General features: G+C 35.6%; 1 protein-coding gene and 1 non-coding gene across 2 annotated transcripts in view; one reads left to right on the top strand and one right to left on the bottom strand.

Annotated features, from left to right (window-relative positions):
- ROCK2 (Rho associated coiled-coil containing protein kinase 2) overlaps nucleotides 1–26,990 on the top strand; it is a 166,814-nt gene that overhangs the window by 104,340 nt on the left and 35,484 nt on the right. The window contains exons 5-15 of the mRNA XM_032172219.2: nucleotides 5,031–5,291; nucleotides 13,607–13,751; nucleotides 17,203–17,341; nucleotides 19,479–19,570; nucleotides 20,293–20,452; nucleotides 23,211–23,271; nucleotides 23,754–23,765; nucleotides 25,049–25,128; nucleotides 26,017–26,065; nucleotides 26,576–26,711; nucleotides 26,804–26,895. Coding sequence (XP_032028110.1) covers nucleotides 5,031–5,291; nucleotides 13,607–13,751; nucleotides 17,203–17,341; nucleotides 19,479–19,570; nucleotides 20,293–20,452; nucleotides 23,211–23,271; nucleotides 23,754–23,765; nucleotides 25,049–25,128; nucleotides 26,017–26,065; nucleotides 26,576–26,711; nucleotides 26,804–26,895 — 1,227 coding nt within the window. The remainder of the gene's footprint in view (nucleotides 1–5,030; nucleotides 5,292–13,606; nucleotides 13,752–17,202; nucleotides 17,342–19,478; nucleotides 19,571–20,292; nucleotides 20,453–23,210; nucleotides 23,272–23,753; nucleotides 23,766–25,048; nucleotides 25,129–26,016; nucleotides 26,066–26,575; nucleotides 26,712–26,803; nucleotides 26,896–26,990) is intronic.
- On the bottom strand, nucleotides 6,907–7,013 carry LOC116481407 (U6 spliceosomal RNA). Its single transcript, XR_004251561.1, has one exon. It is a non-coding gene; the product is annotated as a U6 spliceosomal RNA (small nuclear RNA).

Raw genomic sequence — 26,990 nt, 5'->3', positions numbered from 1 at the left:
TCTTTGAAAGTTGTATTTAAGCTGTGGTAAATTTAGAGTTGCCTTTACACTGATGGAAAATATATACGGTATCTCTTTTCTGTTGTTCTAGTGGCTGTATTTACCATTTTAACATGCACATTTAAGTTTTCAAAATTAATTTTATTGAGGTATAATAACTATACAACTTTACTGAGGTATGCAACTTTTTATACCTTTGTAAGACAACTTTATAATAGAACTTTATTGAGGTATAATTTACATAGCATAAAATTGACCTATGTGAAGTGTATGCCTTAGTGAGTTTTAGGAAATTTATAGCATTGTGGAACCACCACTACCATCTGATTTTAGAGCATTTCCACCATCCCAAAGTGATCACTTGTACCCTTCAATGACATTTCCTATTACCCTCTGAGCCCCAGGCAACCATTAATGTGCTTTCTGTCCCTGTAGATTGCTTTTTCTAGACAGGTCTTATAAATGGAATCATACAATATGTTGTCTTTTGCATCTGGTACTTTTTCCTTAGCATACTGTTTTTAAGGTTCACCCACATTGTAATGTTTGTTATACTTCATTCCTTTTTAGTGCTGAATAGTATTCCATTGTATGGTGTGGTATAATAAATAATATATCCAGTCTTTGTCGCCATTTCTGGCACAGAGCTTTAAAAGCCCTGGAATTTCCTGAGTGATAGGAGTGTCTTTGTTAAACCAGTGAGGTGACTCACGTGTCCTCCTGTTAGCTTCAGGATGAGGGCTGACCACTACAAAAGACCAAACACATGATTAGAAGATTAAGGCTTTTAGCTGCCAGACCTCCTGGGAGAGGGAGAAGGAGATGTTGGGGGAAGATTAGAGTTTGAGGTTAATCATTCGGCCAGTGATTTAATTAATCATGTCTGTGTAATGGGGCTCTTATAGAAACTCTGGATACTGACACTCAGTGGAGCTTCCTGGTTGGTGAACACATTGATGTTCTGGTGCCAGGAGAGAAATGCACTTTTATTCTACACAGAGAGGATGCAGAAGCTCTGTAATCTCTTCCAGACTTTGTCCTGTGTGCATCCTTAATAATAAAACTGTAATCATAAATATAGCACTATGCTGAGTTCTGCGAGTCATCCTAGTAAATTGCTAAGCCTGAGGAGGTTGTGGGAACCCCTGAATTTGTAGCCAGTAAGTCCAAAATGTAGGGAACCTGGGGATCCCCAAAGTGCAGCTGATTTCTGAAGTGAGGGAAATTTTGTGGAAGACTGAGCTCTTCACTTGTGGGATCTCATACCAAGCCTTGATGGTTAATGTCAGAATTGCATTGCAGAACACCCAGTTGGGGTGGAAACGGTATACAGATATGCTCCATGTTGTTTGTTCATTTACCAGTTAATGGACATTTGAATTGCTTCCACTTTTTGGCCATTATGAATAATGAATAATGCCGATATGAATATTTGCTTATTAGTCTTTGGTGGATATATTTCATTTCTTTTAGGTAGGTACATAGGCGTGGAATCCTTGATTGTTTGCTACATTTATGTTTAACTTTGTAAGACATTATCAAACTGCTTTCCAAAGTGGTTGTGCCATTTTGCATTCTCATCAACACTTAACTATTTTCTGTCTTTTTTAGTATAGCTATTCTGATGGGTGTTAAGTGGTATGTCATTGTGGTTTTAGTGTGCATTTCCCTAATGACCAATGCTATATATATCACTTGTAAATATTTCCTCCCAACCTGTGGTTCATCTTCTCATTTTATTAATAGTATCTTTCAAGCCAGAAAATTTTTATTTTGATGAAATACTATGTATCAGTTTTTTATTTTGTCAGTTGCGTTTTTGGTGTTATATCTAAGAAACCTTTGTCTAATCTAGGTTCATTAAGATATTCTCCTTTTTTTTTTAAGACTTTTGTAGTTTTAACTCTTAAATTTAGGCCTATAATTCATTTTGAATTAATTTTTGACTGTGGTGTGAGGTAAGGGTCTAAAAATATTTATCTTTTTGGCTGTAGCTATCCAGTTGTTCAAACTTTTTTTTTTAAACTATTTTTTCCCTCATTAAATTGCCCTGGCACCTTTGTCAACAAATTTATTGGTCATAAATACAAGGATTTATTTCTGGGTTCTCAGTTCTATACAATTGTGTCCAATTGATGTATATATCTTTTCATATGCCAGTACTCATATCTCACTTTGTTGCACAGACTGGAGCACAGTGGTGCAATTGTAACTCACTGTAAACCTCAAAATCCTGGGCTCAAGCGATCCTCCCACCTCAGCCTCCCAAGTAGCTGGGACTACAGGTGTACCACCATTCCTGGCTAATTTTTAATATTTGTGTAGAGACACAGTCTCCCTTTGTTGCCCAGGCTGGTCTTGTATTCCTGGCCTCAAGTCATCCTCCCACTTAGGCCTCCTCAAGTGTTGGGATTACCGGCATGAGCCACCGTGCCTGGCCAGTATTGTCTTGATTATTGTAATTTTGTAGTAAGTTTTGAAATTGGGAAATGTAAGTCCTCCTGCTTTGTTCTAGTTCCAGATTGTTTTGGCTTTTCTGAGTCCTTTGCATTTCCAAATAAATTTCAGGACCTGCTTGTTGGTTTTTGGAAAAGACCCACTGGGATTGAGATGGAGATTGCATTGAATTGCATTGATCAATTTGGGGAGAGTTGCCATTTTGATAATATTGATTCTTCCAATCCATGTACATGAGGTGGTCTCTTCGTTTATTTGCATATTTCCTTTAATCATTTCAACATGTTGTACACCGACAGACACACACACACACACACACACACACACACACTTTCGCAATTTGGTAACCAGCCTTATCATGCTTTACTATTTCTTCCTTCTCTTCATCCTGATGCCTTCCATTTTAAAATTATGTCTCACATAATCCTCTTACTTGGATTTATTCCTTTTTTTCCCCCCTAGTCAGAGTCTCACTCTGCTGCCCAGGCTGGAGTGCAGTGGCACGATCTCGGTTCACTGCAACCTCTGCCTCCCGGGTTCCAGCAATTCTCCCACCTCAGCCTCCCGATTAGCTGGGATTATGGCATGCACCACCATTCCTGGCTCATTTTTGTAATTTTAGTAGAGATGGGGGTTTTGCCGTGTTGGCCAGGCTGATCTCAAACTCCTGACCTCAGGTGATCTGCCTGCCTCGGCCTCCCAAAATGCTGGGATTACAGGCATGAGCCACTGCTGTGCCCAGCTATTCTTCATTTTGTCAAACTGTATTCTCGAATAATTTTTTTGAAAAGGGTCTGTCAATTATAAAATTTTTTTGTCATCTCCTTTGTTTTCTTGTCTGCCATATTCTAGAATCAAAATTATTTTCCCTCAAAACTTTGAAGATATAGCTATGTTGCCTTTTATATTCAGTATGTTGGCTGAGAGGTTTGTTGCCAATATGATTTTATGTTTTTGTATATATGGCATTTTTTGGAAACAGGATTTTTCTCTTGGATTTCTGAAAATTTAGCCCTAGCTGTGTAAATTATCAGTTTCATTTAGAGGTTTTCTTGATCTTAGATTTTTAACTTTACTCATTTCTAGAAATTTTTGTTTTCTATTCCTTTGTTGTTCTAGTCTATATACTCTCTAGAACTGCTTTTAGGTAGACATTGGTGCTTTTCTGACATTGCTCTATATTTCATCTCTTACTCCTTCAGTGTGTTCAGAGAACATTCATTTTCTCAGTTTTCTAACTGTAATCTGTCTGTCATCAGTCATATAGTGAATTCTTAGACTTCAGGGTTTTTTTTTTTGTCCTCATATCAGCTTAGTGTTTAATTGATGTGACATCTGTTACCCTTTTGAGGGTATCGATTTTACATATATTTTTTGTTTTCTTTTGAGACAGAGTTTTGCTCTTGTTGCCCAGGCCGGAGTGCAATGGTGTAATCTCGGCTCACTGCAACCTCCGCCTCTGGGGTTCAAGCAGTTCTCCTGCCTCAGCCTCCCAAGTTGCTGGAATTACAGGTGCCTGCCACTACGCCCGGCTAATTTTTTGTAGTTTTAGTAGAGACAGGGTTTCGCCATGTTGGCCAGGCTGGTCTTGAACTCCTGACCTCAGGTGATCCACTTGCCTCCGCCTCCCAAAGTGGTGGGATTACAGGTGTGAGCCACCACACCTGGTCAATTTTACATTTTTAAAGCTGTCTTCAGTTTGTCCTATTAAACATTTCCTTGAGTATTATTTTTGTTTCTCAAATTGCTGTTTTCTCTATTTCATGATGTTGGTTTTTCTCAAATATTGATTCTTAGTTTTATCTTTTCCCTGTTTGTCTGTGGAAGACTTGTGTTTGCATTGCTTGTTTCTGGGAGGGGTGTGACATACTGTTTGGTAGAATGTACAGATAGGTTTTTTTCAGACATTGTGGTTTCTCTGTCTTTCTGGGGGGCCAGTAGCAACCTGGACTGGTATCTTCTTTCTCTGGTCCCAATGCTACTGCTGTAGTCTCAGTACACTGAATGTCTCTTGTTTATCATGAACAAGGTGATGGGGAAAGGGAGAGAAGAGTTTCGCCTCTTCCAAATATGGCTACCAGTGACTCATTCTTGACGTTGATATGAGGCTTATTCCCTCTTCTTGTATCCGTTGAATCTAGTATCTCTAGATTTTTTTAAATTGCTCCTACCTCCTCAGCTCTTTTCTGTGTGAGTTATGTGCAGTAGTTTGTTCAGAAAGCTGTTTTCTTTAAATTAGTGAATTCTTCTGTCATTCTTTCACCTTTAATGTTCCTTGTTCCTGTTTGTTTCTTTTCTTAAGTGGTTCTATTTAAAGTTTCTTTTGTATTGTGTTCTCCATGAGGGGAAATACTCATTTATGCTTGAATAAGGTACCCATATAAAAATTTTGTCTGATAGTGTTTATCCGTTACATATGCCTTAGTCTAAAATAAAAGATCTCATAAATTTTAGTTTTGGTTATGAAATAGTTTGCCTTTTTCAATAGTAATAATAGTTTTTTAAATTTTTGTTCTGATTATGGTTTTTGGTTTGGGTTTTTAAAATTTTTTCCTTTTCCTTTTGTTTTCCAGCTTTTTTATGCCTTTCAAGATGATAGGTATCTGTACATGGTAATGGAGTACATGCCTGGTGGAGACCTTGTAAACCTTATGAGTAATTATGATGTGCCTGAAAAATGGGCCAAATTTTACACTGCTGAAGTTGTTCTTGCTCTGGATGCAATACACTCCATGGGTTTAATACACAGAGATGTGAAGCCTGACAACATGCTCTTGGATAAACATGGACATCTAAAATTAGCAGATTTTGGCACGTGTATGAAGATGGATGAAGTAAGTAAGCAAATTATTTAAAACGATAGTGTTTTGAGGGACAGAAATAAATGAAATACTTTAAATCAGGTCTTCATAGTTTTGAACAAAGGTAAATTTAGTTTTCATAACTGTATAGCACCCAAACAACATATAACCAACTTAAAACATTTCCTTAACCAACTTAAAACATTTCTTTTATAATCATTTATGTAGCTGTTGAGTACTTATCAAGAGAAATAAAAACTTAGCTAACTTAGTTATCTTCCTCATAGACTGTTGACAAGCATTTGCTATCAATCAAAACCGGTTCATGTGTATAATCTAGGTGAAGAAGGACACAAAATCTAAATTAAGGTAAATAGGTATTTTCACCACCATTATTATTTCTGCATTTTTTTTTCTTTAAAAGAAGAGGTAAAAGTAAGTAAAGAAATTTATGTTACAACCTCCTACTCACTCCCTCTGCATCAACCACACAGAATAAATTTGGGAACATCATCTGTTGCGATGCTTTACCTATTGAACAATTCATATTATGATTAATAGGTTCAGTGGCATTAACCTCATAGCTAATTATGATACTGATTTATTTTGGTTGTAAAATTTATATATCTTGCCCTTTTGTCTGTAAGTGTGCAGTAAGTAATTCTTGATGGAGAGGGATCGGGTTCTGTTTCCTTTGTATTACCCTGTTGGACCTAGGAGTCGACTTATAAATGTTAATATATATTGACAGCAAACTGTATTTCATCTTTTGTATGTTTTTTATAACTTTCCAGTATGCTTATAAAGCTAATCTTATTTCTTGGTAGTTACCTAGTCAAATGTTTATTTTGAGTTAAGGTAATTTTCTCTCTACCTCTTAACTTATTCATGCCACCTGTATGACATTCACTTTTATTGATCATTCTACTTTCATCAGCATTCCAACTTCTAAGCTCATCTCAGATTTTACCTCGGCTTTAAGGTTCCTTCTGATAATCCTGACCCGACTGATCATTCTTTAATGTCATAATGTCCATAATTTCCTCACATAGTCAGAATGTGTGCTATACTTTATGGGCCATTTTTGTCTATCTTAATCTACCCAGCTAGAACTTAACATCTCTATATATTTTTGGTCTTTTTGATAGAGTCTGTTATTATGCTCCGCAACCCTTAATCAGTGTTTAATAGGTGGAGATTTTTATTGTACCCAAAGCTCCCTCTTGTGGTATTTGGTATAATATAGTGTGAAATGATTAACAGTGCAAATTATCTTTAATGAAAATGAAGTATGAAATAATTTCCTAATAGAATGCTAAACTTATGTCTGCTATACATAAGAGAATATGTTTTTGTGCTGTACTTCCATGAATGTATTGCGATTTTCATTAAACCAAAAACTTCTGGGGCTAGGGTACAGAGAAATAAATCATACCACATGTTTTTAGGGAGGATAAGGGTGGTTACGGAGAGAAAGGTGTAGAGAAGGAGAATATGGGGAACAGGATAGAATATGGTACCTACAGAATAATTGTGTAAGCATGTAAGCAAATACTTAAATTGTCTATAAGGCAAAGTGAAACATGGCCTAATTTTGTTTACTATTTTTACTTCCATTTATTTTCATTTATTATTTTTAATAAATTTAAAAAATATGAACTGCTTCAAGAATTTGCATGTTATGCTTGTGCAGGGGCCATGCTAATCTTGTCTGTATCATTCTAATTTTAGTATATGTGCTGCCTAAGTGAGCACTGTTTACTGTTTTTAAACTCAGATATGGACAGTTGAGTTAATTATACTCCTTGGTTCATAGTTTATTGTCGTGAGTAGTCAACACGAAGGCCTCATCTGGCTTTTATTTTATATTTTCCTCCATTCAGTTTCTGTCTCATTCTGTCTTTCCTCTCCCTAATAGATAGCTAGTATACGTTTGCCATATGTTTTTGCAGATTATTAGTATAGTGTACATATATGTTCTTAGCTGGTATAAACCGTATCTTGATATAGATGTTATTTTGTTTGCTGTTGTTACTCAGCATTGTTTTTATATCTCTCCCTGATAAATGTCAGTTAGTTCATTGCTTCTTTCTGCTGCTTAGTATTCCATAGTATCTATCAATCAATTTACCTTATTATTCCTTGGATGTTCGATTTCTAGGTCACCTCCAAATCCCTGCTAACAACAATACCGTCTTGAACATCTTTATATATGTCCCATGTATATGCTGACAAGGGGTTCTCTAAGTATAAACGTAGAAGTGAAACTACTACATCAGAGGGTACATAAAGAAAGAATTGCCCGATCTCCAGAATGGCTGTGAATGTTTGTAACTTCTTACTACCAGTACATGAGAGATCTTGTCTCCCCATATCCTTGCTAACACTTATTATTCAGTTCTCTAAGGGTTACCAGTTCCATTGATACACAGTAATATCTTTAAACAATTATATTCATCTTATTGGACTAAGTTAGCCAAGAAAAAAATAAATAAGATTTGTAAAAATTACGTTAATCTTTTTTTGTTGTTATTGTAGACAGGGTCTCCTCTGTTGCCCAGGCTGGAGTGTAGTGGTGTAATCATAGCTCACTGTAGCCCGAAACCCCTGGGCTCAAGGGATCCTCCCGCCTTAGCCTCCTGAGTAGCTGGGACAACAGGCATGCACCACCGTGCCTGGTTCATTTTTTTGTATTTCATAGAGACAGTGTCTCTCTATGTTGCCTAGGCCGATCTCAAACTCGTGGGCTCAAGTGATCCTCCTGCCTCAGCCTCCCAAAATGTTGGGATTACAGATGTGAGGCACTGTGCCTGACCAGTTATGTTAATCTTGTAACTAATGATGACAAACCTCTCTTCATATATTTGTCAGTCATTTCTGTTTTGTGAATTGCCTGTTTATATCTTTTAACTCTTTTAAATTGCTTTCTTGTTCATGTACAGGGATTGCTTATATAATCTAGATAGTGATTCCATAGATATTGCTGATATCATCTTCCATTGTGTTACCCATCTATGCCTTCCTTCGTTTGAATAGAACTCCTTCATTCTGATGTAGTCAAAGATGTTTTTTAACAAATACTGAACTTTTAAAGTGTTGTTTTACCCCAGACCTCCATTCCTCAAGCAATACTAAGGATAATTATACAATGTTTAAGAACAAAAGAGTTTTTTATTAAAAACTATAGTACATTGAATTTATAATTTTCTATTAGTTTTTTAACATGAATAGTCTTATTGCAAGTTTAAGGCTCAACACTTCATATGCCTTTGTTTGATTATTGTTACTATACCAAAGCCATTAGAAATGTCCATAGTTTTGGCCAGCTGCAGTGGCTCACACCTGTAGTCCCAGCACTTTGGGAGGCCAAGGTGGGCAGATTGCTTGAGGCCAGGAGTTCGAGACCAGCCTGGCAAACAAGGTGAACCCCCGTTTCTACTAAAAATAGAAAAATTAGCCAGGCGTGATGGTGCATGCCTGTAATCCCAGCTCCTTGGGTGGCTGAGGCATGAGAATTGCTTGAACCCAGGGGGTGGAGGTTGCAGTGAGCCGAGATCATGCCAGGCCGCTGCCCTCCAGCCTGGGCGACAGAGCAAGACCCTGTCTCAAAAAAAAAAAAAAGAAATGTCCATACTTTTATTCTCATCCACTTACAGAAGGGACTGTGACTTGGTTTTATACAGCTTACATGCCAAAAATAATTTTTACATTTTTAAAAGTTTGTTTTAAAAAAAGAAGAAAAATATGTGACGGAGACCCTGTGTGGCCCACAAAGCCAAAATGTTTACAGTCTGGCCCTTTACAGGAAAAATTAGCCAACACTGTATCTATAATATAGACATATATGCTCAAATTACTTTTCAGCCATCCTGACTTCCTATAAAATGTTATGCCATGGATAAAAGCAAAAATAAAATACAACTATAAACTTACAAGGACTAAAATGATTTGTCACTCTCAGAATTAAGAGTAATAGTATCTCGTTAAATTATATCATTGATAAATTGTATATTACACAACTTTCTGGATGCAGTTGCCGTCACCCTTATTCTCTCAGAAAAAAAGAAAAAACTTATCTAAATGTCAGTGAGAGTCACATTGTAAGATATTTATATGTAGATGTGTCTCAGTAATAGGTGAGAGCTACTGCTATGTTGGGTGTACTCTTTGCGTGTCATGCATTTTATAGCAACCTTTACCTCCTTTTAAGACTACTTTATATGTTAGTATTTTAAATTACCTGAAGAGGCCAGGCACGATGGCTCATGCCTGTAATCCCAGCACTTTAGGAGGCTGAGGTGGGTATATCACCTGAGGTCAGGAGTTCGAGACCGGCCTCGCTAACATGACGAAACCCCATCTCTACTAAAAACACAAAAATTAGCTGGGCATGATGGCGCGGGCCTATAGTCCCACCTACTCAGGAGACTGAGGCAGGAGAATCGCTTGAACCCAGGAGACAGAGGTTACAGTCAGCCAAGGTCGTGCCACTGCGCTCCAGCCTGGGTGACAAAGTGAGACTCTGTCTCAAAAAAAAAAAAAAAAAAAAAAAAAAAAATACCTGAAGGAAAAAAAAAATTACCTGAAGACGATTTTTATCCATTAATATTCTGGCATATACCATTTAACTAAATAGAGGCTATAATTTTTTAAAAGCTAACTGGTAGCTTTTCTTTTTAAGTAATTTTTTTTAAAAAAGGCATGCATTTTCAAAAGATTTCTCAGATTATTTTAAATGTATCATATTAAATATGTATTTGCTAAATGTATTTGATGTATTATAGACAAAAAAAATCATAAATTCAGAGAATTTACTGAAAACACTGAATTTACTGAAAAGAGAAGAATTTCCTAAAACAGAAGCATTCAGTGATTCTGTTGATCAAAAATTCCATTTACAGTTTTTTTTCCACCTTTATAGGAAGCATTTCAGTTGTTTTTAGACCAACTCCAAGATTTCTGATTGACCAGTTTTGTGTTTTCAGTAAGTTATCTCGATTTATGATATTTTTTGACCGTGATAACACATCAAATATATTTAGAAAATACACATTTAATCTGATACATTTAAAATAAAATAATTTGAGAAACCTTTTGACAATGCATACTTGATTATCTGGCTCTCCAGCTTAATACCCTTCAGTAGATTTCTGTCATCTACTGAATTAAGTTCAAACTCCTTAGCTTGTCACATGAAGTTTCTTCTGATATGACCCCCTGCCTGCTTTTGTACCCTGTTCTCTATCATTTGACAGTACTTTATGGCTTAGAAGTCTTGAGTTACATGTAGTTCTTTCTGTACTATGATATATCATGATTCTTGGCCTACATATATGCTGTCTAAAAATCTGCCTGGAAAATTCTTATTCGTATTTTGAAACTCAGTCCAAAGTTTGCCATCTTGTGAAAGCTCCTTAGGTTGGCTTGTTTGTCCTTTCCACATATCCCCCTTTTAGAGCATTTTCTTATTTTTTGACACTATACAATGTTCAAGACTTGTCTTCTATTTTCTCTGTCTCACCTCTGGAATCACCTACTTCTCCAGGAAGCTCTGATTCTTTTTATTAAAGAATGGTATTTATAAATCAATAATTGGGTGCTAGATGTGCTCATTGCTTCCGGACTGTCATCACTTCTAGGCCCTGCCAGCTGACAGAGTTAGGGGGTATATATTGTGTATACTAAATGTACTAAACCATAAGCCACATGCACAAATGTTTATATTTAATTTTGTATATGTCTGTATATATAGCATATTAAAAATTAGGAGCTCATACTGATAACTCTGATTCAAGTCCAGCACCACTGGGTTTATTCTAGTCTCCCTCCTTTCTTTTTTGTAATTTCTTTCGTGAACAGTAAAACTCTCAGCTTTCATTATCTGCAATATATTTACTTACCAGTTCAACCCTAGTATACACATAAAATTATTTCAGAATTGTCAGTCCTTACCCCTGTGATAAACAGATTTGCTAACCAAAATACATGATTTTTATATACTTCTTTCTGTTTTTAATTAGTCTTACAGTATCCTGTTAAGATGTTATTTTCCAGAGTTACCTAGTTTAGTTTGTTTCTTTCTACCTTCTCTAATGTGGTTATGTTTATTTATAAAACAAGTTCATTTCTTGTTTTTTTTGTGTTCCATTTAGAGTTCCCCCCACATCCTGATTGGTTTTAATGTTTATTTTTTTTTGGATACGTGAAGTTTCCTCTGGTTTTAGGAGATAGAGCTATACAAAATGTATGCTCAGAGAAGAGTCAATTGCTCCATATTCCCATACCCTGTTCCCATTACTCCCTTCTTTCTATCCTTTGCCCACCCACCCACTGTTGGTAAACTAATCTCTTTAGTTGTTTACTTATCCTTCTCACAGTTCATTTAAACAGGGTTAGAGACTTGTTATAAATCTAGATGTCATATTCATATAATTTGAGGGCTTCCACATAAGACACTTTTTAAGTATTTTTAAATATCATTTTCAAATGTTTGTTTTAAAAACTTCAGTATGCTACCCAAAAATTATGGTTAGAACATTAATTTTCCAAAAGCCGAGTGTTATTCACATAGTTTAGTATGTGAATATAGTTTACTATTAGTAATTACTATATAGAATATAATAGTGTATAAGCAATAAAAATCTTTAGTCCTACCCAAGTATTTATTCTGCAAGTGGTTAGTCACACTGATATGCAGCTTATCCTTCCAGTCTTCATTGTGTGGAACTTTACATTTAGTTGATTTGGATTTCACTGCATTTCTTTAACAAGTTTATACCAGGTTGTTCGTGTTTCTTTATGCTCTTTTTTTCTATCTAACCTGTCATACCATCCTCTCTCCTTTAAACCCTAGCTTATCCGTCCTTTACAGCCTAACTTTATGCCAATTCTTTCTTATCTTGCCCTTTCTTCTCCTTCCTCTGAACCTTTGAATGCTAAGTAATTTTTCCTTTGGTTGCATGTGTGTGTGTTTGTGTGTGTGTGTGTCTCCAGTAAGTTGGTTTTAGTGGCTAAGTCTCATATAATTTTTTAAAAGCTTAATTTCTGTGGATGTATGTGAAATAAGGAAATTTTCTTTAACCTAATAAGCCTCTGTTAATTTTTTCCCCCAACAGAAGTCTAGACTATAGGACAGTCCGTGATAAAAATTAATTGTATATTCTGCCTTTTGAAGTCAGGCACTGTCTTGTTCATAATTTGTCCTTTGTAGTAATCCACATAAAGTGTTACTCCCATGGTTTGCTCAATTATTTCCACAAAATTTATTTTTAAATTTCTATTCATGCTAAAATAGCTTTTATTCTCTATTGGCTATATATGTGGGAAAATAAAGCCATTGAGTTAGTTCTGCCAATTTGAGAATGAATGAAAAGATTTTTTCTATAACATGTTTTATATAAAGTTACATAAATTAGGTTTACAAAATGTGTTCAACCTCCTTTTCTCAAGGTAGCCATAATACTCAGTATTAGGTAGTTTGTATAGTTTCCTTATGAGGAATGTGGGCAACACACTCTTTACTGGGCAGGTAAAGGAAATAAACGGCACTTAATCTCTCAAATCATTGCAAGTTGGACAGAGCTAGAGGTAAAGAAATACCATTTAGCACCACACTTCTCTAGTCATTTAATTTTGCAGCATGCAGACACACACACCCCTATAATGGTTATTGTACTTGTCAAAAAGACATCAGGGAGGGATTATTTTATTATCTACTGAAACTAAACACAGATAAGTGGTTTTTAAAAATCATCTTGCCAAATATATTGATGCCACAGCTGCATATTTCTAAATACATAGCTTGGAAGTATAGCTTTCACACTTCTAAGATCTTTTAATTTAAACATTTGATCTATTTCTTCATTTTTTTTCTTGGTAATACAAGAGCCAATTCTTTATTCAGCCTCCAAACTGGGGCTCTTTGTTATCTTAATTGCTTCAGTTTATTCTGGAAATATGAAAGCTTCCTTTCTCTAATGATTCTTTTTCCTAGGTCAGCGTCCTTAAGACCACATTTTGTACTAACTTTATAACTATAGTGTAAGAAATAAGAAAAAGAAAAGTTGTTGATTTGCATGGAATCTCCGTTTTACCAAACCTTTTCCTTCTTTCATTGAGGAAGCCTCTTGTATTTTAGAGTTCAATTTATTCCTATCTCCCGTAATTTAGGCATTTTAATGCATTTTCCATTGTATTTATTCTCTGTATCCTGAAGTCATGTCAGCAGTGAAGTTCTGTTGGTAGCAATATGTAATCACTGTATATCTAGTAATAAATGGATTCATTGCATTTATAAGTGTGTGTTTTTACACTGATCTGTCTTTTCTTTATCTCTCCTGTTCATGCAGACAGGCATGGTACATTGTGATACAGCAGTTGGAACACCGGATTATATATCACCTGAGGTTCTGAAATCACAAGGGGGTGATGGTTACTATGGGCGAGAATGTGATTGGTGGTCTGTAGGTGTTTTCCTTTATGAGATGCTAGTGGGTAAGTAAATATTTTAACTTCTTTTTTCAAAACGCTTCTTATAATACTTTATTTCAGTCAAGAATTTGAGAATATAAGGAAATTAATTGCCTTTGTCATAGAGAAGAATTGGATTTCTGGAAACTTTGAATTAGTAGTATCTGATAGGGCAGACTGTTAATTGGAAAATTAATACCAAGCCTGATACTGGCATGGTGATTAGATAGAATAAGTAGAATGTATAAAGAATTAAAAATATATCACCAGGAAATATTTCTCCAGCAGACATTTTTGAATTAAGAAAATATTAGAACAAGAAGCAAGTTTTACAGCTTCAGTGGGCCTTCATTCTAAGATTTTCCTTCTTTTTTTTTTTTTTTTCTGAAACAGGGTCTCGCTCTGTTGCCCAGGCTGGAGTACAGTGGCATGAACACGGCTCACTGCAGCCTTGACCTCCTAGGCTCAAGTGATCATCCCATTTTGCCTCCCGAGTAGCTAGGATTACAGGCACATGCCACTAAACCCGGCTGATTTTTTTCATTTTTTGTAGAGAGTGGTCTCATCATGTTGCCCAGGCTAGTTTCAAACTCCTGACCTCAAGTGTTCCTCCCACCTCAGCCTCCCTAAGTGCTGGGATTTTAGGCATGAACCACCACACCTAGCCCTCTAAGATTTTCTTGATCAATCATATTTGTTATAATATTTAAATATAAGACTAAATGTTTGTCCCAATAGTAGCAGAGAAGTAAAAATCTCTAGTTTATGTAATTACATAATTGATTTCGTAAACAACTGTATTCCTTCCATTTACTACTTGCATATATATTGTTTGTAATTCTCGTGAAATAAATTATAAATATAGTGTTTACCATTTGATTATCAAGATAAATATATTTTATAATAACATTTCAGTTTTAGAAAACTCAGAGACAAATTTAGTTATTTCTTCTTTTTTATGACCAAATCAAAATTTGAAAGGCTGAAGTATTTCAAAACTTTCTTTACATCATAGATTTCATTCCTAAGGTTCCCCATTTCTAAGTACTGGGGTCATAAAAATACTAATACCTTCTGGCTAAGGAAGCCAGTGACATAGCATGGGGATGAGGGTTGAAAATGTAGTTAAATCCACTTTCCAAGGCAAGTATGTCAAGGCTAATAACATAATACGGAACTAATTAGAGTTAAAAATATACTTTTTAGAATTAGAGAATATATTTTCTAAAAGGTGAGCCTAAAAGAAATGGTAGTGTAAAACTTGTATGATAAAAGACTATGGTTATTGCTAAAAAATCAGAAATTTTTGGTAAATTGCAAATTTAAATAATAATTACTCTTGAACTTTTTTGTGGCATAAATTGCTTTCTCTTGATGACTGCCTTGTGTATGTAGCATTGATCTTGTTATGCTTTGTTTCATGTCATAGTATGACCTACTCTATTTTGGGCCTTTCAAAGTGAGTCTGTTTGTACACATCAGATGGTCCCATGTAGCTGTCTGTTCTCTCATCTCTGGCCTAGGTTGTGTCTTGTAATCTTTTGAAAATAGAATATATTCTCTTTTTTGCCTAGACACGCTTTCCTAGGGATTTACAAAATAAGGTACTTTAGAGGAAGTAATTTGGCTTATTTGATGAAGAGGCCATTTAAATTCTCATGACTGCCAGGCTGGGTGGTGCTAGCTCAGCTTTTCAGGAGGCTGAGGCAAGAGGATCACTTGAGCCCAGGAGTTCAAGGCCAGCCTGGGGAACATATGAGATACTGTGTCTAAAAAAGTAATAACAAAAGAGTAAAATTAAAATAAATAAAAATTTTTTAACACAAAGTTTAAAAAGTTAAAAAATAAATTAAAAAATAAAAAATAAAATCTTGAATTCATCGCTCCCCTCCACCTTTCTTTGGACACAAACAAAAAATAACTACCTGAAGACATTTTTTGAAGTTTTGGATTGGCTGATTTGGGAAAGTCAGGTTTTCATTAAAGTTACTTGTAGTGTAGGTGTAGTGGCAGAGCCTGTAACACTTGTGGCTTTAGCTGAGTACTGGCCAAAATGGTGCCTTCAACATTTTCCATCTTTATACTTGCTTCAGTGCATCTATTACAGTCATTAGTAAGAACACTGCATGGGGAGACCATTTCTGCCCTCTTTCAACTCTAGCTATATGTCATTTTAAGCTAGTCACAGTCTGTCTCTCTGGGCCTGACTTCCTCTTATGTAAAATAATAGAGCTGGTTTAACCCTTGCAGCAGCCCTGTCTGGCCTATCATAATGTAAATGATTTAAATATGTGATGTCCAGTGTGGTAACCATTGGTTACAACATGACTTAAAATGTGGCTAGTATAACTAGGAAATTGTGTTTTTCATTTTACTTAATTCATTTTAACTTTAAATTGCCACCTATAGCTAGTGGCAACTGTGTTGTATAACATACCTCTAGAGAGTGATTTCAAAATGCTGATCCAGCCCAAGCATTAAAGGACCCTGACTGATCTGACCCCACATAGGAAATCTTTCTCTTGGACTATTCAGTAAAACATTTCCTCTCTTTAGTTCAACCATTGTGGAAGTCAGTGTGGCAATTCCTCAGGGATCTAGAACTAGAAATACCATTTGACCCAGCCATCTCATTACTGGGTATATACCCAAAGGACTATAAATCATGCTGCTATAAAGACACATGCACACGTGTGTTTATTGTGGCACTATTCACAATAGCAAAGACTTGGAACCAACCCAAATGTCCAACAAGGATAGACTGGATTAAGAAAATGTGGCACATATACACCATGGAATACCATGCAGCCATAAAAAAGGATGAGTTCATGTCCTTTGTAGGGACATGGATGAAACTGGAAACCATCATTCTCAGTAAACTATTGCAGGGACAAAAAACCAAACACCACATGTTCTCACTCATAGGTGGGAATTAAACAATGAGAACACATGGACACAGGAAGGGGAACATCACACTCCGGGGACTGTTGTGGGGTGGGGGGAGGGGGGAGGGACAGCATTAGGAGATATACCTCATGCTAAATGAGGAGTTAATGGGTGCAGCACACCAACATGGCACATGGATACGTATGTAACAAAGCTGCACATTGTGCACATGTACCCTAAAACTTAAAGTATGATAATAATAATAAAACAAAAATTTCCTCTCAAGTTAAAAAAAAAAAAAACTCAACAAATTCTGGAGTTATCATTGATTTTATTTTGCTTTTAAGGGATGAGGGATCATTGGTGGTGATATATTGGTGGTGATAAAGAATATATTTAAAACTTAAATATATTCTTTGTTTTAGAATATAACAATATGTCTGTTGTTTTGACTGGGACTCTGTGCCCATAGAATATTTGTTCTTCCCTGCATGTGGCAAATTTAAACTTAACATATTTAAATATTAGGTGAAAAGTGTTTCCTTTGCATTCTCTGTTACGTTCAGTATCATCTTTCTTGAAATTTTAGGGGATACTCCATTTTATGCGGATTCACTTGTAGGAACATATAGCAAAATTATGGATCATAAGAATTCACTGTCTTTCCCTGAAGATGCAGAAATTTCCAAACACGCAAAGAATCTCATCTGTGCTTTCTTAACAGATAGGTAATGTACATTGAATTTCTTTGTAGAGAAGCCCTTTTATGTTAAATTTGTAGAAATAAAAGCATACCTAGCTATTTAACATATGAAATCAGTCTGCCTCTCATTACCCAAGTAGCATCTAATTCTGGGTTAACCTTTTCCTTCTGCTAAGCCTGGTGTTGGGCTACCTTGTTGTTATGTGTGTACAGCCCAGTTGTAATTGAACTCTAACCTTAACCCTCATGTCTAAAAAGGAAAAAATAGAACGTGGTAAAACAATGGATTTGAAAGAAATAAAACTTTTGTATTGTTCACATTTTATCCTCCAAGCTGGTTATTCCATATTACTCTTATGTAACTTTTGAGAGTATTTTGTGTATATAAGGTTATAATCTTAAAAACTATTTGTGTTAGACTTGAGAGTGCTTCCTTCCCAACCCTTTTTAATTTGCATTTGAATATGAGCAAGACTATCCTGGAAATTCTATACTTTTAAAAACAAAATAGATGAACAAAGGTGTGAAAACCTGCCCCCAAAAGAGAAGCTAGAAAACTATTTGATTTCTCTTCCTTGTTCACTCCATTCCATTTTTTTTCTAGTGTCCCATTTTATATTTGTGATAGGAGTCATCCTGTCAAAGGACCAACATATACAAGAGGGTGCTTACACCCTCGTTCAAACTTACACATCAGCTTTGTGATCTTGGGGAAATTATTTTTACTTTTTTGGGAAATAATTTTACTCATCCATAAAACAGTGGGCTCAAATTACATAACTAAGGGCATTTCTAGCTCTAATATGCTAAGATTCCTCAGCACATCTTATTGCTTATTAATTTGTTACAAGCATTACTGCAGTGACTATCCTCACACATTCATCTCTGCATACTTTTTATAGGATAAAATCTTAAAGGTGGAATTCTGGGATACACATTTTAAACTTAAGTGATGTTACAAAATTGATCCCCAGAGAAGTTACATCAGTATGTATTTCCATTAACAAAGTTGTTTTCCTCTCGTCAAACTGAACATTATAAAATGTTTTTCTTTTTTTATCGAAGAGTATAATTATTTTTATTTGTCAATTATTTGTAGAATAAAACTTTAATACCTGTCAATTACATGATTGACGAGCAGTCGATGCTGATAAACTCAAAGTAAAATGGAAATGACAGTTTATATATTAAGACCTGGAGATGAGATGTTATCTTTGAAAAGAAGGAGAGACGCCTCTTTCTAAGAGGATAGGGTGGAAGAAGAACACAGCCTGTATGATGTTTGATGTGGGCACTGAGCGGGATTGGTAGGGATGGTCATAATTTGTGCTGGATGATAAATTGTACAACAGGGTACACCTGTTTTATGTTAATGAAAGGAGTGTTATTCATGAAAGATTTGAATTAGTAGTCATGGGGCAGGGTTGTGCAATCTAAGGAATGATTATAGGTGGAAAACTGATATTTTGAAAACGAGTTAATGCCATAAATATGGCTAGGAGCACTTCCCCTTAAGGTCTACAGTTTTCCTATTTATGTTAAACATAGCTCCAGGGCCTTGTATAACACAAATGCTCTCTATTTCCATACAGTCTTCACTGAAGACTTAGAGGGTCAAAGAATGAAATTCTTTGTAACATTTTTCATATATGCAGAATGATAACTTTAATATACATGTAGAGATATAGTTTACCAGAATAAATATGGATAGCTTCAAACATAATATATGCATTCTTTTTAGGAAAGGGAGATATTTTTAAAATAATATTTCTATTAGAGAAGTCTTGAATAACTCTTCTCTGCCAAAAGTTAGACCTATGTCTGTTTATCCTGAATATATCCTATTGTCATTCAGTCGTGGCACATGCAGGTGAATTTTTTTACTTGATAGTCTTAACGTACTTTCATTTGATGCAAACTATAGACACAAACATTTTACTTTTCATGACATTTATTGTGCATTACAGTTTTTTAAATCTATCTAAAGAGATCACATACTGTAACTTGGGATTGCTTATTTTTGAGAAACATTTAAGCGGAAGCTTTTAATGCAAATATCTCAAATTTACTTGAGATCTTTATTTTGGTTAAACTGTTGACATAGAGTTAATCTTTTTATTTTATAATTTTTAAATAATACAATCTTTAACTGCATTGTTTAGGGAGGTACGACTTGGGAGAAATGGGGTGGAAGAAATCAGACAGCATCCTTTCTTTAAGAATGATCAGTGGCATTGGGATAACATAAGAGAAAGTAAGTCAATAAACCTAAATATTTTCATTCCATCACATTCTGAAACTCATAAGTTGACTCCTTTTTTGAAATAACAAGCATGTTTGATAACACTTAATGCTAACTCATTTTTAAATTGAGAAATTTCATTTCAAATTTGTTCTGTGGCAATATTTATAACAATATTCCTCAATATCTTTGCAAACTATTAGCAGTATTTCTCAACACTTTTATAATAAACATTACACATTTCTTAATTTGCCAAGTTAAGCTTTGTAGATCTCAATAATTTTCAGAATCAAGGGAATGCAGTCCTTTAATTTAAATGTGTTTGACTTGACAAATCGACAATTTATTTATGGAGACCATATTCTGTTAAATATTGCGGTAAGCATAGTAACTTATTTTTACTATGTATATATGACATTGATTCATTTTAAGGGTAAGAAATATTTCTGTTTCGAGATTGTAGAAAATGGAGGTCTCTAAATTCTGTGCAAATTATTGCTGCTTGTAATTTTTAACAACTAGAATAATGTGTTGCTTTCCTTGTTTAATCTATATTTAAAACTGATCTAATATAACAATAAATTACAAAATTTTAATTCTGTTAATAAAATGGCAAATGCGCTGCTACAAATTTATATAGTGTTATTAAATAATAAATAATACATCATAATAAAATAGAATGGTTTATATATTTTGGTTGTGAATGAAATAATTTATTTCTTTTCTTTTAATAGCGGCAGCTCCTGTAGTACCTGAACTCAGCAGTGACATAGACAGCAGCAATTTCGATGACATTGAAGAAGACAAAGGAGATGTAGAAACCTTCCCAATTCCTAAAGCTTTTGTTGGAAATCAGCTGCCTTTCATAGGATTTACCTACTATAGAGAAAATTTGTATGTGGTTTATTATTTGTTAAATTTTACTGTTTTTAGAATCTAGCTATAAAATGTCTTATTTTGAGACTCAATTATAGAAGATAAAGTATTAATTTTTTTCCAAAAGGACTATCATCAGAAGAATTCTTAATTTTATTTTATTATTTCTGAATGTTATATGTTATTCATTTATAAGTTATTGCAAGACACCATTCTACATTCTTTTGGGGATATACAGTAAAAACAAATACCTATTTTTGAAGAAGCTTGTCATCTCATGAAGGATATAAGAGAATTATATAGTCATAAAGAAGGGTAAAATGTGACAGTTGCCTTAAGAAAGATGCTAAGAGAATCTGGGATGGTTCAGAAGAAAAATAGAAGTCATCTCTTTGGGGTGGGAGTAGGGAGAAATAGGTCAGACCTCTGGGAAGAGGCGGCATTTTAGCCAAGTCTAACAAGAAAAGGTTTTGAGTGGCTGAAATATGGGGAGGTTAGGGGACAGTTGTGAGGTGTTGAATAGTGGAAGCAAATGTTTGGAATATGAGCATACACTGGGAGCAGAGCACTCACATTGAGTCCAGTAGCACTCAAACATAGAGCAGGTGCTACTATGTCATTACAGTTTGGAGGACTCTATGAGACTATGGTTTTCTTGCCTGTAATCTCTGCATCTAGCAGAAAGTCTGACACAAGATCATTCAATAAATATTGGTTAACTGAAGTGAGTATCAGATGTAAGATGAGAAAATATGTTGAGGCCGGGTGTGGTGATTCACACATGTAATCCTAGCACTTTGGGAGGCTGAGGTGGGAGAATAGCTTGAGCCCAGGAGTTCTAGACCAGCCTAGGCAACAAAGTGGAACCCTGTCTTTACAAAAGAAAAAAAAAAAAAGCTGGGTACGATGGCTCATGCCTGTAATCCCAGCACTTTGGAGGCAGATCACCTGAGGTCAGGAGTTCAAGACCAGCCTGACCAACATGGAGAAACCCCGTCTCTACTAAAAAATACAAAATTAGCTGGGCATGGTGGCACATGCCTGTAATCCCAGCTACTCTGGAGGTTGAGGCAGGAGAATCGCTTGAACCCAGGAGGTGGAGATTGTGGTTGAGCCGAGATCGTGCCATTGCACGCCAGCCTGGGCAACAAGAGCGAAACTCCATCTCAACAACAACAAAAAAGAAAAAGCCAGATGTGGTGGTTTGCGCCTGTAATCCCAGGTACTCGGAGGCTAAGGTGAGAGGATCACTTGAGGCCAGGAGTTCAAGGTTGGAATGAGCTGTTCCAGCCTGGGCGACAGAATGAGACCATGTCTTAAAAAAAAAAAAAAGTGAGTTTTGGGGAAGAATAATCAACAGATGATTGTTGTGTGCTCTGCTAAGGGGCTTTTGACCGCCTGGCATTGGGAAGTCACTGAAAGCTGTTCAATAGTTGAATGAGGCATTAAAGATATTTGAGAAACATATTTTTGACAAACTTATAGTATATCCGTGTGTGTAGTGTGTCATGATCAGAATGACCATTGCAATTTGCCCAGGACTGAGGGTTTTCCTAGGATGTGGCATGGGACTTTCATGCCAAAACCAGGAAAAATCCAGGCAAACCAGGATGAGTTGGTCACCCTAGTAATGAAAATATTCTAAAAACTATTGTCATGCTGACCAAAATGAGGGTATCAGTGCCAGGAAAAACACAACCATGGTGTAGACAATAAGGAAGAACACAGTTGAGAGAAATTGATAGTAAAATAGAAGTGATGATTTATATATTTAAGACCCAGAGATAAAGACATGTTATCCTTAAAAAGGAGGAGAGATGTCTTTTTCTAGAAGATGGTGTAGAAGAATAAAATAGTTACAGAAAACAGTTACTATTACGGGCAGCTCACGCCTGTAATCCCAGCATTTTGGGAGGCTGAGGTGAGCGGATCACTTGAGGCCAGGAGTTCAAGACCAGCCTGGGCAACACAGCAAGACTGTTTCTCCACAAAAAATTTAAAAATTAGCCGGGTGTAGTGGCATGCGCCTGTACTCCCAGCTGCTTGGGATCCTGAGGCAGGAGGATTACTTGAGCCCAGGAGTTCGAGGCTGCAGGGAGCTATGATTGTACCACTATACTCCAGCCTGGGTGACAGATTAAAAAAAGAAAGAAAAATGAGATAATAATAAGACGTGGTGGGAAATATAGTTTCATTTAGTGAGTCTGGTGCAAACAAAATTAAAGACTAGTTATCCTGTAAGAGGGAAAGGCAAGAAAAGTTTAGCATTTGATTGATTGATTGATGGATGGATTGAGATGGAGTCTTACTTCGTCGCCCAGGCTAGAGTGCAGTGGTGCGATCTCGGCTCACTGCAACCTCCACCTCCCGGGTTCCAGCAATTCTCATGCCTCAGCCTCCCGAGTAGCTGGTACTACAGATGTCCACCACCATGCCCAGCTAATTTTTGTAATTTTTTTTTTTTTAGTAGAGATAAGGTTTCACCATGTTGGTCACACTGGTCTGGAACTCCTGACCTCAGGTGATCTTGCCCGCCTTGACCTCCCAAAGTGCTGGGATTATAGGCGTGAGCCACCACGCCTGGCCCTAGCATTTTAAATTATTGAAAATGATACAAATGTCTTGAGGGAAAAATATTGCTTTATTTGTAAATAATGTGTTGAAGTGAAAAGAGAGAAATCTGTGTTTGATATTTAAGTCTGAGAATAACTTGAATAAAACAGCACATAGATTAAAATGAAATGAAAAAATTTATTTTCTGCCCCCTTCCATGTAGATTATTAAGTGACTCTCCATCTTGTAGAGAAAATGATTCAATACAATCAAGGAAAAATGAAGTATGTATACATTTTTACTGCTGTAGTTATTTTAGTTGCATGTTTAAATATGTATGTTTTTAAAAAGCTAATTTGATGCTCCTTTTAAAATCATGAGATGGCATTCCCTATGTAATACAGTTTAACGTAGCATTGCAATGATTGATTTATGTGAATAGTATCATTATTCAAGACATGATGGCTAATACAAAGAGGACTTCTACATGGCTTTAGGCTTAATTGAGTGCCAAAAGTGATAGAATAAGTTTGTAAACAACTATAATAACATTTAGAAAATTGACTTCTATAATTTGTAAATGAATGCAAATCATACATGTATATACACATACACATAAATGATGATGCTAAACATTTTTTCTTCAGACTTATGAAAACTAAAGCATTAGGTTGGATAATTTTGTTATGGTTTGTGTTTTAGGAATTTTACAGAATATAACCATCATTTAAATATTTTAATGTGTTTTCTGTTTTGTTTCAAATAGGAAAGTCAAGAGGTATGTTGATGTTGTCAGATATATTGAAAAACTGAGAAAAACTCATCACTCTCGCAAAGTTTAAATATAGTCATATCCTACCTAGCATTTGGAGTACTACATCTACCCAAGAGAGAAGTTCCCAACCTTTCTTCTACCAAGTATCTGTTTTATTATTGTTCTGTGGATCTGTTTAAAATATATATTATGTAATTTTGTTTTTATTTATCAAGGACATATAACTGGCAGCAAAAATTTCTGATTAGCATATAATAACTGGTGTGCTCAAATTATTGTAATGCAGTAGTAGCCAAAAGCAATTAAACTGGACTAGTTCATTAGCCTGTATATTTTTATTAAGGGAAAATAGAGTTTTGCTTAAGATAGATGTAGTATTTAAAACCATGGAGAACCTGATCACTAGAAGGAATAATGGAAAGTACATTGCCATAGGAGTCTAATAGACCTGCATTGATTTTTGCCACTGCCACTTATTAGCTATGCTATCTTGGCCTGATTATTTACCTTTTTTGAATTTCATTTTCTTTATCAAGTAGATACAATGCTACCATCTTTGTAGGATTTTTGTTAATATTAACAAGACAACATTTGTAAAGTGCCTGATATTTTACCAAAGGCACCACAGGAGCTCAAAAAGTTAAATCCTTTAAAAAGTAAATAATGTTCCAAAAATAGATTATTTAATAGTTTCGGTAATTTTAGCTTGTTTAAAGACTTACATAGCTAGGGAAAGCTGCTGAGGAGCTGGCTTGTAATTAATTAGCTATCATTTATTTGAAAGTTATTGATTACTCCACAGTAATATGACCAGCACTACATAGGAAGATATAAAAGAAGAGCTTATATTCTTACTTTGAGCATATTCAGTTGAGTACTCTGAATATTTGTTTTAGATGTATTCATTTTTATCCAACTAGCACAAATAATTACAATATTTTCAAGCAAATAATTCATAGAAAAGCAGCAGAAGATATCAGAGGTGGTGTTCTTTATAATGAATTTGAAACTTTGTGTCATAGAACAATTCTGCCAAAGTTAGAGCGTCTTATGCATGGTTACATAAGTATGTTCATACATACATGCGTACTCTGATAGAAAGCAAGAGAAGGGGGAGTTTTTCCCTTTATCAATATAAGTCACATTAAGAAGGTACAAGTACTGTACCATTATAGAGGACATTATGTTTAGTGGAAAGACAAAATAAGCTTATCATTGTTTTCTTTAAGCCTCTCATCTTTAAATATGACCAAAATACGTAATTACAGTTTCTTGTTTTTTGACAGATTCAGAAAAAACTGTATACATTAGAAGAACATCTTAGCAATGAGATACAAGCCAAAGAGGAACTGGAACAGAAGTGCAAGTATGTTTTGTAGATAATTAAATATTACATTATAAAATTTAAGTTTAAACATTTACTGAAAAAAGGAGAGCAGCCAGGCGCAGTGGCTCACACCTGTAATCCCAGCACTTTGGGAGGCCGAGGTGGGTGGATCACGAGGTCAGGAGTTCAAGACCAGCCTGGCCAAGATGGTGAAACCCAGTCTCTACTAAAAATACAAAAATTAGCTGGGCATGGTGGCGGGTGCCTGTAGTCCCAGCTACCTGGGAGGCCGAGGCAGAGAATTGCTTGAACCCGGGAGACAGAGGTTGCAGTGAGCCGAGATCATGTCACTGCACTCCAGCCTGGGTGACAGAGTGAGACTCTGTCTCAAAGAAACAAAAGAAAAAAAAAGAAAAAACAGAAACAGAGAGCTACGACCTGGTGCAGTGGCTCACGCCTGTAATCCCAACACTTTGGGAGGCCAAGGAAATTACTTGGGAGGCTGAGGCGGGACAGTCGATTGAACCTGGGGGCAGGCAGAGGTTGCAGTGAGCTGAGATCGCACCACTGCACTCCAGCCTGGGCAACAGAGCAAGACTCCGTCTCAAAAAAAAAAAAAAAAAAAAAAGAAAGAAAGAAATGGAGAGCTATGGCCAGGTGCGGTGGCTCACGCCTGTAATCCCAACACTTTGGGAGGCCAAGGGAGCTACTTGGGAGGCTGAGGCGGGACAGTCGCTTGAACCTGGGAGGCAGACATTGTAGTGAGCCGAGATTGCGCCACTGCATTCCAGCCTGGGCAACAGAGCAAGACTTCGTCTCAAAAAAAAAGGAGAGCTACCAAGTAATTATGTAATTACTTTTAAATTTATAGACTATGTTTTATTGTAAATTAGAAGTTATTTACTGTTTCTTTTTGAAATTCTTTAGATCTGTTAATACTCGCCTAGAAAAAACAGCAAAGGAGCTAGAAGAGGAGGTAAAGTTGCCCCACTTTTTTATTAACATTTTTGTTAGTAAAAATCTTTGACGTCTGACTTACCTAAGGAGCTCTCTTAGTACCTTAGTAATACGTGCCTTGAAACCTACCTTGTAGTATTGGTGGATAGGACTAAATTATAGGGAAATCATGTTATAAATAGGCTTCATTCTGTTATGTTTTTGCAAACGAGTTAATTCAGTATGTGTAGATATTTCAAGGGAAAAAAATGCTATTCATAACATTTTAGGCCAAAGTATTAAATAATGATAGTTTAGTAGTTGTGGAAAGTTACAGGAGGTTTGAATAGTAAACAAAACATTTATGGTCTTTATGATTTAAGAGTAGTGTGCTAGTTTACAATCATACAAAGCATTATTACAGTTTTAACAAAAAAGCAGTGATAGCCTTTTTGAGATCTTTTTTATCTGTTTGGAATAACAAGTATTTTTTGTTTTGATTTTATTTTTATACATACTTTTTTGATAATAACTTTAAGCATTATTTCAGATTACCTTACGGAAAAGTGTGGAATCAGCATTAAGACAGTTAGAAAGAGAAAAGGCACTTCTTCAGCACAAAAATGCAGAATATCAGAGGAAAGCTGATCATGAAGCAGATAAAAAACGAAATTTGGAAAATGATGGTTTGTGGTGTAAAATATTAATTACTCATCAAGGAAAAAATTAAGTGTGTGTATGTGTGTTAAGCTTGCCACTGAAATGCTTTTTATCATAGTTAACAGCTTAAAAGATCAACTTGAAGATTTGAAAAAAAGAAATCAAAACTCTCAAATATCCACTGAGAAAGTGAATCAACTCCAGAGACAAGTAGGTGGATCTCAATTTGTAGTAAAGATACAGGTTTTATTTTTAACTGCGTGATAACATCAGTTTTAATTGACAGTGTTGCAAAAGGCCTTTAC

The sequence above is a fragment of the Hylobates moloch genome, unplaced genomic scaffold, assembly GCF_009828535.3.
Source record: "Hylobates moloch isolate HMO894 unplaced genomic scaffold, HMol_V3 SCAFFOLD_13, whole genome shotgun sequence".
In the NCBI taxonomy this organism is placed as follows: domain Eukaryota; kingdom Metazoa; phylum Chordata; class Mammalia; order Primates; family Hylobatidae; genus Hylobates; species Hylobates moloch.
This window is presented reverse-complemented; position numbering and strand designations above follow the sequence as displayed.